This window comes from Bufo bufo, chromosome 1, assembly GCF_905171765.1.
Source record: "Bufo bufo chromosome 1, aBufBuf1.1, whole genome shotgun sequence".
NCBI lineage: Eukaryota > Metazoa > Chordata > Amphibia > Anura > Bufonidae > Bufo > Bufo bufo.
Window position 1 is genome coordinate 766,350,189 of NC_053389.1, and position 13,531 is coordinate 766,363,719.

The 13,531-nt window shown below is 45.3% G+C and overlaps 1 protein-coding gene across 1 annotated transcript in view; it reads left to right on the forward strand.

Moving 5' to 3' along the window:
* Positions 1 to 13,531, forward strand: part of CAMSAP3 (calmodulin regulated spectrin associated protein family member 3) — an 82,030-nt gene that overhangs the window by 45,918 nt on the left and 22,581 nt on the right. The window contains exon 2 of the mRNA XM_040414732.1: positions 5,264 to 5,517. Within this exon, the coding sequence (XP_040270666.1) occupies positions 5,264 to 5,517 (254 nt within the window). The remainder of the gene's footprint in view (positions 1 to 5,263; positions 5,518 to 13,531) is intronic.

Below are 13,531 nucleotides of genomic sequence, written 5' to 3' on the forward strand. Positions count from 1 at the left end.
TCTTGAAAGCCTGAGGTTGTTCTTTCTTTCACCCAAATGCAAAAAAAAAAGTTAATGATCGTAAACTGCAGTAAGTAGTGGTCTATAGCGAGCCCTACCCCCCCCCCCCCCCCCATCTGACCATCCTCAGCCAGAAGGTCCTGTTAAAGTCAAGGACAAGTGCGCTATCCCACTACTGGGTGTGGCCTGTCTGCGCCATAGTGTCCTCCAGGATTCTCCAGGGTCCAGGGCTGATAGTCTGGGTTTGGCTCCTCCAGAAAGAATTGTGCAGAACCTGAGAGCCACCCCACCCCGTGTCACCGTCCTAGACCATCAGGAGGCACCTTGTGAAGTGGACACGCATGACATAGAACTTGTGTGAAGAGCACCAAGCACCTTCTACCATGATGTCTGCTGACTGATGCAGGTTTAGGGAAGTGGCGTTTAAGGTGTGGGTAGAGCCGCATCAAAATCTCATTGGTTTCCAATGAGTAGATGCAGTTTTGGAAAACCTCTCCAAGGGGGCGTCCCCTTTCTGCTCACTTACTGTGCAAGTTTCTGCTGGGTAATTTGTAGCAGGTTGTAATTGACTGTAAGGTGCACATTTAATTTCATTAGGTCTATGGAGCATGTACAACCTGTCGGATGGGCTGTCTTAATTGTAGGATATTGAAAGACAAGGTTGGGAGGGTCGGGTGGAGTCGTGATTCACCTCTTCATCCCTAGAATGGGTGTGAGGACTTGTGCATAAGCAGGGCTGAAAAGCTACCCTCTCATCCTAGGAAAAGGCCGCGTAGACATGTACTGTCGGAAATGCGTAAGCATCTGCTGGGACTGCTTGTACTTCTTATGCTTTCAATCAAGGTGGAGATAAAATTTGAATTTTTATCAAGATGAGGTCTGGAGAAGAATTTTTGACTCTTCCTTGGACGTGGCAACTATGTGTGTCCATGCATGGACTGTGCTTGGCCTTGCAGTTTGAGCTGCAGTACCAGACACAGACCATAGTCAAAGATGGCGCCATTTCTGGAAACTGAGCAAACCCCTGTCTCGTTTCAGACTGCAGCTTCTTCACTTGTGTCTATGACACTTCCATCCTCTCCGTCACGTGATGTCGTGGCCTTATCTATCAACATTGCAGCTATTAAATTCAGTGCCCACATATGGCAGGACCTCCCAGTTATGGGCAGTCCCACCCGGGAGCACCTGAATTTTACCAGGGATTTCTCAGAAAATTAGGGGCAGTCTCTGAAATTTTGGAACTATGGTCATTGCTATGCCGCCTGCTTTATGGCTGCTAATGCTTGAACCCTGCCTTCTTTGGTGCTGAGGGAGCAGATTTGGCATTTCTTGGGCCCCATGCAAAGTTTTTTCTTGGGGGGGGGCCTCCGTTGCACAACTAAGCTCCACCTCTGTTGCACCACTAAGCCCCACCCTTATTATTATTATTAGTGCACCTTGGGTTCTTCTGTCAGTGCTCTACAGTTGGAAAGGGCCCCTGTGAAGCTAAACCGCCCCTTTAGGCCCATGCACATGACCGTTGTTGTTTTGTGGTCCGTTTTTGACGGATCCGTTGTTCCGTATCTTGAGGTTTTTTTTCTTCTCTGATTTGTCGTCTTCTGTTCCATTATTCCACAAAACATATCTGTATGGTTTCCGTATGCAATCCGTTTATTGCGGATCGGAAACGGAAACAGTAACTTATTAATCACCAAAGACATGAGCGAGATGGGCTGGGCATAGCATTTCTACAGTATGGATCCGCAAAATACGGATGTGTTCCGTGTGTGTTCCGTATTTTTTGCAGACCCAATGACTTAAATGGGGCCTCGGACCGTGATTTGCAGGCAATAATAGGACATGCACTACTTTTTTTGCGGAACGGAAATACGGAAACGGAATACACACAGAGTACCTTCCGTTGTTTTTGCGGACCCTTTAAAGGGAATGGTTCCGCATATGGTCCGCAAAAAACCCACAAAACTGAACAGAAGCGGAAAGAAAATACGTTTGTGTGCATGAGCCCTTTTTAGACTGATTTTAGCCAATCGCTTGTGGCCAGCAAAGGGCCCCCTTCATCTTTTGTATTTGCTTGGTTTGTGTGGTGGTAAAGTCCGCCATACGGCTGTTACTGATATAAAAATACAATTCTAATAGGATTGAGCGAGATCCTGCTCCTTACAGTAATTAACGTCCTTGTACAACGAGTCGCCGCCAAGAGCGCAGTCATGTTCAGGCTGTGGATTCTTTTAATTGAGTGACTCTGTCAACAGGAACTCTGCCATTGTGTGCTTGGTGCCTCTGATAAAATATTCCAGCGACGTCGGACGGGGATGAAATAGATTAAAAGGATAATCTTTACGCGCTTTGTAGGTCAAATTTCTCCTTCATTTTACCTCTGGTCAGAATTCCTGAGACTGGGGCCCTAAACCAGTTTGTCCAGTCTTCATGCTTTCAATATAAGGTTGTATGTTTTTTTTTTTTTTTTTTTTCATTTAGCTTGTAAAGTCTTGCTTGAAAAAATACATTTTTAATTTTTTTAAGTCCAGTCGGTAATACCTTTTTGATTTAAAGGCAAGGTCCAGAGGTTTCTATGAATCAATGGTCTTTAACCCACGACGGTTGTGCAATTACAACTGGGAATACTGGGAGTTACAGTTCACAGCTGTACTGACTACTTTTTTCATCCTGAGCACATGCCAAGTGTCCCTCTTTTGGGGGACAGTCCCTCCTTTTGACCCAAGTCCCTCTGTCCCTCTTTGATCCTTAAATGTCCCTCTTTTTGACCTGGGGAATTAATGCATAAATGTGCATTAATAGATTTACTAAATTTTTCCTTAAGTGTCTGTACGTTTTTATACCTGTATATTAGATCCGAACTTCATTATTTTGTACAATTTCTACCTTAAAATATCTATAATCTGATGAAATGGATATTGAAGTACAAGTAAAAAACATTCTCAGGGGCTCCACATGCTGTAAACAATAAAGGCACTTACACTCGCCTAACCGATCCCCGGCTGCTGCGGTTGTGACAGGGGTCAGTAATTATGCTTTGGACTGAGTTAGAGGCATGGCCTAGTATGAAAAAAAAAGTTACTACAATGCGCGTCGGCTTATATTGTCCCTCTTTGCAATTTTCAAAAGTTGGGAGGTATGTGAGCATGCTGATTCTAAATCCATATCCTCTGCCCACCATGCATGTCTTCTAACCATCACATTATTTACCAGATTGTCCTATGAACATGGGCGTAACTACCATAGCGGCAGACCAGGCGACTGCTATGGGGCCCAGTCTTAGTTGGGATCATCTCCGGAAAAAACTTGGTCAGGACTTTACCCTCTAAAGGAACAATTGGCAAATGAGGCAGTGGAAAAATGGCCCAAGTATCATTGAAAGGGGTTTAGGTGGAAACCTGTCCTGTCTGGGGGGCCTGATTTGATCCTTGCTATGCGGTCCTTGCTTCTGTATGTATGCCACTGCCTATGAAAGAAGTGTCAAAGGGGTGGGGTTTATACAAGTGTCCCTATGTTTATTGGAGGTTCCTAGGTGGGGCTTAAAACTTCCTAATAGGATACAACTATGGGGAGGTATAGTTAATATTTTGGTGAATGTCCTACTAAGGCAATCCCTTTACTTTTGCCCAGCTAGCGCCTATTGAGGTCCTTGGGTGGAGGTGCAATTTTTAGGACCACCTTCCAGAGGGTTAATGTTAAACTCCTGGCCCCCAACTATCATACTGTGGGACCTTTTGAGCTCCCTCAAGATCTAGGGCCCTGCATAGATGCCAACAGGTCAAAAAATGGCGAAACTGATGTAACCCCTGTCCACGGGTGGGTGGGTGTTCCCAGGTTCGGTTGGGGCATTCCTAGTGGCGGGGCTTGCATGCGTAGAATTTGCCAACGTCAATGGTTATAAGTATGTCCTTGGTGGGACCTCGCAAATCCTTTATAATTACTCCCCTTTATGGCCATGTAATAAAAGGCCGGCCATTCGTTCCTCTGGTTGGCTTGTACTACAGATCCAATACAGGAGCTGCCATGGAAAAGTATGGCCAGGCCTGGCTTCCACCGCTAGACCACCATGCCCTAGTGATAGGTTTTCACTATTCATCTCTGGTATTGACTGGCAAGATGGTGGCCAGAATCCAACCCTAGAACACATCCATACATACATTGTAATCCAGTGCTGAGTTCTGACCACCATCTATCTCCTTGCTGAATTTTTTCCATTAATGTAAACTGAGGCCTACAAAAGTGTGAAGAAGGGGAATGGCTAAAATGTGCGGTGTACATGTGTATGGTAATTGTTCTAGGACTGCACTTGTCAGGCGTGTAAAGAGAAAATTGCTTAAAATAAGAAAAAGTCGCCAGACCGGTTCTTCTGGGTAAACCGGTTCACCTGGGCCGCAGCCTAGACTTTATTTCCATTCATGTTTATTTGGACACATGTACAACAACCCCTGTCACGTTCCTTCTCCTGTGTCATTCTGCCTCGCAGTCTTCAGTCCGCACACGTGATCTGTGATATCGGTGTCTGGAAAAGCTAGGTGGCCGTTCAGTGACAGTCACTCAGAATCCCTAGATTTCCAATTCAGGTGGCTGAGAAAGCTGTAATGGTTGTATGATTGCGGGACACCCAGCTTTCTCAGGAGCAGATAGAACTATATAAAAAAAAACTCTCTTGCGCTATATATATATATAAAATTATATTCATTATGACTGAAGAGGGTGACAGCAGACTATTCTGTTTCGCTTTTCTTATACGACACAGATCCCTTTTTAATAAGGTTTATAACTCCCATTATCCTCTTTGTACAGTTTTACTGCTTTGTATTCCATAAAGCCCGACGGGATTATAAATTCCTGGTACTTAACCGTGTCTGTGCTGAACATGAGGTTAGTTGGTGACGTATGTAATCCAGTTACTAGTGCTACCCTGCTGTAACGTAAAGAGATAATAAAACATGGCTGCTTTCTTTCACAAAACAGCGCCACACCAGTGCCTACAGGTTGCATCTGGTATTGCAGCTCAGCCCCGACCCATTTACAGTTTGACGCTGAGTATGCAGTCATGTTTTTGTAATCTGGTGCAACCCCTTCAATGATGTCTGTTTGATTAAAGTTGAATATGGGCACCATTACAGCTGGGCTGCCACCCAGCTTTTCGGTCCCCTGAATGACATATGTAGCTAGTTATGCAATTATATTGGACCAGGGGACGTGTCCGCGAATGCAGATTTGTCTTTCAGGTCTCAATAGGTGTCTGTTATCTCTGTTACAGATGTGCCGGAAGAACTGTGCTCGCCCTGCTACACCGATCAGTATGAACAGGAGCATGTAAAGCCAGCGGTGATCAGCCTCCTGTTGTCCGCTGATGTGTACTGCAGAGCATACCGCAGAGCATTGCCTCACGAAAGCTCCCCTCCGAGGGACAATGCCGGCCTGCTGCTCCTCCTGGCTCGGAAGGGGTTCCCGCCTGTGCACCAGGGAGAGCCCGTGAAGACCAGTGATCTGAGGGAGAAGCCCATTCGTATGGTAAGGACGTGGATGCATAGTAATGACGTGAAGAATGTTAGGCATTGTAATTGTGAATAGGCTATTATCCTATTGGGGTGACTTTTATAATATCCATGTGTGTAGACTTAGAATTGGAATCTAGCAATTATAAAATTCCAGCTGTATGTGCAGCGAGGAGCTGGTGCAGAGGATGGGAGTGGTAGTGGCCCTGATCAGATGTTTTGTCGTGATGTACTACTCCCTCAGTTGCTCCCTGTAGTTCGGTGCAGTGAAAGAGTAGATTGAAGAATCAGGCCAAAAGTAAAAGTATGCATGAGAAATGATCCCAGCAGACGTACTTGCTCTTCAAAATATGCTTTATTAAACGGTTCACAGAACGCGTTTCGGCATGTCGGCCTTCCTCAACTGCACAGTACAAACTGACACTTTCTCACACTTTATAGACCTGAATCGCAGTCACATGATCATGACATCATCAATCAATTAGTAACAGGAACTGACATCACTAACTGATGGTACAAACACTTGACGTCCTGATTCGTGTCCTTCCAAGCTAACTTCGTGGCATTGCAGTCTGCGAAGAAATAACAAATGTGAAAACAGAATTAAAAACACATGACCTCATAATCCCCATTAAGCCCTTTTGTATATAACGTATCCAACGTATGAATCCAAAAGGCCTCCCTGCGTAACAGTCTCTTCAAATCGCCTCCCCTCCTTGGTTGACCTACCTGCTCTATGACCTGATATTTCAATTGTGCGATAGAATGATTATGGTTGGGAAAATGAGAAGGAATGGGTAACAGCAAATGTGGATTTATGTTTAGAGATGCGATCTTTCACCATTTGAATGGTCTCTCCCACATACAACAACCCGCACGGGCATTTGATAAGATAAATGAAATTTTTTGTGTCACAGCCTCTAATCTTATAGGCCTTCCCAGTGCGTGGATGATAGAAATATTGTCCTTTTTGTACATTACTACATGCAGTGGAGACAAGGAAATGTACCTCCCTTTGGCTGACCAAAGTTCTCTGAATCTGTGTTTTCGTATTGCAAAATTTAACTGGTGGCACATTCAGCAGAACTAAGTACAAAGTGCAGTTTCGGTCACCAGATGAGGTATGGTGGCTGGTTAGGCGGCAATCAAATGGCACTAGCAGGCACTTGTGCCTATAGGTTTCCACAGTGTAGTACTGGCCTGGTGTTCAGCCGGCCTGGAAGAGCTCTTGGTGATGGGTGTCTGGGCTGTAGTCCTTTACCTGCAGCAGGATCTGTAAAGCTGTGATTTTGTTGATCACTTTGCTGTCTAGGCTTTTAGAAGCAGTGTTCTCAATTCTATTTTCCAAGAGTGATAGTGTTGATTTAGTGATTAGGACCAGCCCCTTGTATCGGCATGGGGAATATGAATAAAGGCCCCTAGACGGGGCAATTCAGCAGGCCGTTGTTGGGAAGGAACCGTTTATTCCTGGCGAGCTCCTCCCTTTCAGTGGAGGAGACTCTATTTACATGCAGCGATCTCCTCCACAGTATGGGGAACTGCTCACTATTACCATTGCTCATCCCCATACAGAATCATGATTTGCCGGCAGCAGAGCGTGAGTACACAGCACAATCTGCTGTAAGCAAACAATGATTTAGGTGCCTGCACAAATGATCCAATTACCCTACGAACGAGTGTTTTTGCTCGTTCATCAGGTAATCGGCAGCACCTTTACACCGCCATGTAATCGCTAACGAGAGTTCCTATATGAACGGTCATTAGTGATTATCTGGCGGATTCTCGGCCTGTAAAGTGCCCTAAATGCTGCTTGAATCTGTTACCCAGATAGTATCTGCAGATAGGAACCTGTTGAGGGCAGGAAGGAGTAGAGATATCTGTGACCAGGTCATCTTGTATATAGACCACAGGCAAGGCTGGGGCCCACAGCACAGCTGACAGAAGCAATGAACGCTTCCATCAATACAGATGGAAGCGTTAATTGCTGGAGCGCAGGGAGCTGGGTCCTGTCCCTCACGGCTCAGCTCCCCGCGCTCCTCCCCTCCTTCAGGCCAGTCGCACTCTGAATGGTGAAGCAGGAAGACTTCTCCCCACTCCACCATTCATCCTGCAGGCACGGATCGCGCTGCTGGACTGTGTAGGCGGAGCCTGCGGCCCAGTAATCTGCATAAACTCAGCCCACACCGTGCTGCAGAGCGATCTGTGCCTGCAGAAAAGAGGACTGTGAGCTTCAGGAACGGGACAAGGCGAGTAGTTACTGTGTTTTTTTTTTTGTTTTTTTTTTAAATACAGAGGGGTCACAAAGGACCTTATTACTATGAAGAGGGCACAGAAGTCTTTATTACTATGGAGGGGGCACAGAGGGCATTACTAATGTGAAGGGGGCACAATGGGCATTTCTACAATGGAGGGGGCACAGAGGGCATTGTTACTGTGAAGGGGGCACAGAGGGCATTGTTACTGTGAAGGGGGCACAGAGGGCATTGTTACTGTGAAGGGGGCACAGAGGGCATTGTTACTGTGAAGGGGGCACAGAGGGCATTGTTACTGTGAAGGGGGCACAGATGACATTGTTACTGTGAAGGGGGCACAGAGGGCATTGTTACTGTGAAGGGGGCACACATCTGTACAAAAGATTGAGGGGGGAGGGGGAGGTGCCAGAGAAAGAACCTGCCCCGGGTGCCAAACACCCTAGGCACGCCACTGGAGGGGGCACAGAGGTCTTTATTACTATGGAGGGGGCACAGAGGTCTTTATTACTATGGAGGGGGCACAATGGGCATTTCTAGTATGTAGGGGGCACAGAGCCAGAGGGCATTACTACAATGAAGGGGGCACAGTGGGCATTATTACTGTGAAGGGGGCACAATGGGGATTTCTACTGTGAGGGGGAACACATCTGTACAAAACTACTGTGAAGGTTGTACAATGAGGGCAATACTACTGTGAGGGGGTACAATTTTTTTTAAGTATTGGGGGAAGGGGGGGGGGAAGGTGCCAGAGAAAGGACCCGCCCCGGGTGCCAAACATTGTGGGCACACCACAGAAGCAGGGAACTATTTGCTCCCCACTCCACCATTGAGCTGCTAGTGCTCCACAGCAGCAGCAGCACAATGTCCTCACCCATGGTCCTGCTGATCTGTGTAGGAGGAGGAGCGGGGCAGGCTGGGAATCAGCCTCTGCTCCTCCTACACAGCAGCGCGATGTGTCACAGTATCCTGCTGCTGATGATGGGGAGCGCAGATCATGGGAGGAGCCAGGTGACTGAGGCGAGGAGTATTTATTGTTGTTTTTTTTCACTTCCTGTGAAGGGGGCACATCTGGGCATAACCACTGTGAAGGGGGCACTGGGCACATATCTTGGCATATCCACCGTAAGAGAGCACATATCTTGGCATATCCACCGTAAGAGAGCACATATCTTGGCATATCTACTGTGAAGGGGGCACACATCTTGGCATATCAACTGTGAGGGGGCACATATTTTGGGATATATACTGTGAAGGGGGCACATCTAGGCATATGTACTGTGATGGGGGCACATATCTTGGCATATCTACTATGAAGGGGGCACATATCCTGGCATATCTACTATGAAGTGGCCGATATGTTGGCATATCTACTATGAGGGGGCACATATCTGTGAGTAGACCTGAAGGACTGAAACACTGGGTGGAAAATAAAAGTAGGCACATAAGGACTGATTCACATATATCCGCTCTGTAGCATGCTCTGTGTAAGGTATTTAATCTATAATACATGCAGTTTCATTGCTGTAAGTGCCGTGCAAAATGCCACAAGGGGGCCCACTGAGACTTTATCGCCCAAGGGCCCACATGAACCTGGAGCCGGCCATGACCGCAGGCTATGGTTATGTGACGTAGGCCTCCATGAAGAACGTGTTCAAGGCATGCTTTATTACTTGATATGTTATTGTAAAGTCTGTCTGGGGCAGTGAGTTCTACAGAATGGTTGCAGCACAGGAGAAGTCCTGTAGACAGAAGTGAGAAGATGTGATGAGGAAAGATGAGAGTTGGCTTAGTGAAGGGTGTTATCACACCCCTGGTATGTTCCAACGTTCATCAATTGTCGAAACATGCATGTAGGGAAAGAAAAGGATAGAGCTTGTTTATCTAGGGTAAGGTTCCGTACGGGGTCGCCCTTGTCGGGGCGGGTGCTCTGTGGTTAGGTTATCAGGGCCAGATTTAGCACCCCCTGTTTAGGGCCTTATCAGGGACAGTATACCCTAACCCTCTCTATACCGTTCACATCATCACCACACTGTTCAGGGATAGTTTTGCCTGTTACCTGTTGGACAATCGATGAACGTTGGATCATACCTGGGGTGTGGTAGGACAAACTGTTTTCTGAATTCACCGGTTTACGGGTGCCGCCATGCACCATCATTCTTACCACATTTCTTCTTCTTTTTGTTTGTTATTTTTGTTTATCTTAAGAGCCATCTTTTTTATTGATTATAATAGTAAAAGTTATATTTTATCTACATTGACATTATTCATGGATTTCCTCTACAGTATTGATTTGAATTATGGGATCCTACACCTGTATCTATTTAATAGTGCAGTGTGTGCATGAGTGGGTTGGCATCTGCATAGGAGTGGAACCGTATGACGATGCAGTATTGTAGCCACTGCACAGGTGGACATAGCCTGATCTCCTGATATGTCATAAACATACATGAGAAGATTATCACCACGGAGTTATGGAATTAAAGGAGACTTAGATATTGATGGCTTATCTTCAGGGTACTTCATCAATATCATCTTGTCGTCTGACACTTGGCACCCCCACGGTCAGTTTCAGGCAGCCGCTAGCACCAGAAACTATACAGTGGACAGAAGGCTTTGCCCGCTGTGTGGTTTCTGGCACTGGAATACTTGAATGGGAGTTCAGCTGCAGTACCCCAACATGGCCACTACACAGTAGACGGAGCCATTGCAGCGGAGACTGGAAAGGACATGGTTGGTGGCAGAGTCAATGGGTGGTTGAAGTCTGCACGGTGGGCAATCTTTCTCCCAAATACCACAGGGCAGCACAAAATACTGCCGCCCCAACCACAGTATTTAACTGTATCGCAGTTGAGTTTAGGAGGGCACCTGTGGCTGTTGAGCATCAGATTATGTACCTGGCCTGCGGCCATCAAGAGGGCTTGAGTGGCCCCCGGGGCACCGGGAAATTGTAGGGTCTATGGGCAATCCACCCCTGGGCGCAACTCTTTGCCCCATCTGGGTACACCCTTGACTTTTGGTGGCTCCTGCCGAGTGGCGGCTGGGGTGCCTTTTGATGTTGGGGTGGACCAGTAGCGGGTTGTAAGGCAGGAGAGCAGGTGGAGGTCCAGCAGATGGTGGAAGCAATAGCCAGGCCTGTATGGTTGTAATAAATAAAGTCTCTTTTTACTGAATAGATTATGGGAGTTAAAGTACAAATACAAGCAGTAGGCACAGCTTTCACACTAGCCACTAGGCCTAAAATATGCCCAGATTTCCTTTTTGAGAGCAGCTACGTGGGCCATAGACACAATGGACAGGAGAGGACATCATTGACTTCTATTGGAGAGTTTTCTAGGCATCCCCCATGTCCTATGCAGAAGTCAGGAGTGAGAAGAATAAGCTGTGATCTCATCCATTGTGAATGCTGGATCCTGTGTTCTCTATAAAGTGGTGATTGTTATCTGGCATTGTAATCCTATCTGTGATGATAATGAGAGGACTGAGAAGTTACCTGTACAGAAGAGAAAATCCTTACCTTTTACTAGGCCTAGTGGCCAGTGCAAAAATTAAAAAATTGCATGAGTTTTTCAAATATGTATTAGATATGATCCATGGAAAGTAAAAAAAATAATCCTTTCTTTCCTTTCTTTCCTTTCCTTCCTTCCTTTCCTTCTTTCCTTCCTTCTTTTCTTTCTTTCTTTCCTTTCTTTTCTGTTTCTTTTTTTTTTTTTTCTTTTCTTTTCTTTTCTTTGCTTCCTTTTTTTTTTTTTTCTTTTCTTTTCTTTTCTTTTCTTTCTTTCTTTCTTTCTTTTCTTTCTTTCTTTTCTTTCTTTCTTTTCTTTCTTTCTTTTCTTTCTTTCTTTTCTTTCTTTCTTTCTTTCTTTCTTTCTTTTCTCTCTCTGCACAAATTGGTCCTAAAATGTGATCTGATCTTCATCTAAGTCACAAAAAATAGACTCAGTCTGCCTCAAATAATAACACACAAAGAATTAAATGTTACCATGTTTTTATTGAACACACCATGTAAACATTCACAGTGCAGGTGGAAAAAGTATGTGAACCCCTAGACTAATGACATCTCCAAGAGCTAATTGGAGTGAGATGTCAGCCAACTGGAGTCCAATCAATGAGATGAGATTGGAGGTGTTGGTTACAGCTGCCCTGCCCTATAAAAAACACACACCAGTTCTGGGTTTGTTTTTCACAAGAAGCTTTGCCTGATGTGAATGATGCCTTGCACAAAAGAGCTCTCAGAAGACCTACGATTAAGAATTGTTGACTTGCATAAAGCTGGAAAGGGCTATAAAAGTATCTCCAAAAGCCTTGCTGTTCATCAGTCCACGGTAAGACAAATTGTCTATAAATGGAGAAAGTTCAGCACTGCTGCTACTCTCCCTAGGAGTGGCCGTCCTGTAAAGATGACTGCAAGAGCACAGCACAGACTGCTCAATGAGGTGAAGAAGAATCCTAGAGTGTCAGCTAAAGACTTACAAAAGTCTCTGGCATATGCTAACATCCCTGTAAGCGAATCTACAATACGTAAATCACTGAACAAGAATGGATTTCATGGGAGGATACCACAGAAGAACCCACTGCTGTCCAAAAAAAACATTGCTGCATGTTTACAGTTTGCACAAGAGCACCTGGATGTTCCACAGCAGTACTGGCAAAATATTCTGTGGACAGATGAAACCAAAGTTGAGTTGTTGGGAAGAAACACACAACACTATGTGTGGAGAAAAAGAGGCACAGCACACCAACATCAAAACCTCATCCCAACTGTGAAGTATGGTGATGGGGGCATCATGGTTTAGGGCTGCTTTGCTGCGTCAGGGCCTGGATGGATTGCCATCATCGAAGGAAAAATGAATTCCCAAGCTTATCAAGACATTTTGCAGGAGAACTTAAGGCCATCTGTCCACCAGCTGAAGCTCAACAGAAGATGGGTGTTGCAACAGGACAACGACCCAAAGCATAGAAATAAATCAACAACAGAATGGGTTAAACAGAAGAAAATACGACTTCTGGAGTGGCCCAGTCAGTAGTCCTGACTTCAACCCGATTGAGATGCTGTGGCATGACCTCAAGAAAGCGATTCACACCAGACATCCCAAGAATATTGCTGAACTGAAACCGTTCTGTAAAGAGGAATGGTCAAGAATTACTCCTGACCGTTGTGCATGTCTGATCTGCAACTACAGGAAACGTTTGGTTGAAGTTATTGCTGCCAAAGGAGGTTCAACCAGTTATTAAATCCAAGGGTTCACATACTTTTTCCACCTGCACTGTGAATGTTTACATGGTGTGTTCAATAAAAACATGGTAACATTTAATTCTTTGTGTGTTATTAGTTTAAGCAGACTGTGATTGTCTATTGTTATGACTTGGATGAAGATCAGATCACATTTTATGACCAATTTGTGCAGAAATCCATATCATTCCAAAGGGTTCACATACTTTTTCTTGCAACTGTATATGTGTGTGTGTATATATGTGTGTATGTGTGTGTGTGTATATATATTTTAGTTTAACAAAACACAAGATTTAAACAGGTAATTTTCTGAGGGCCATTGAATTTAATGACCAATGCTAAAGGGGTCTAAGTGCCCTGTCTATTTTTGGAGGCCCATGCTGATATATGATAATATCATATTGGTTATCAGATCATTTTGCGTGAATTTCCCCTTTACCGAGAGGTTAAGTCCCGGGCTTCAGTTCTCCACAGTCACAGACTTTGCTCTGCTATGGAGAGGCAGGGTAATCGTATATGTGTCAGGTGAACAAAGCCCTCATTCTGGA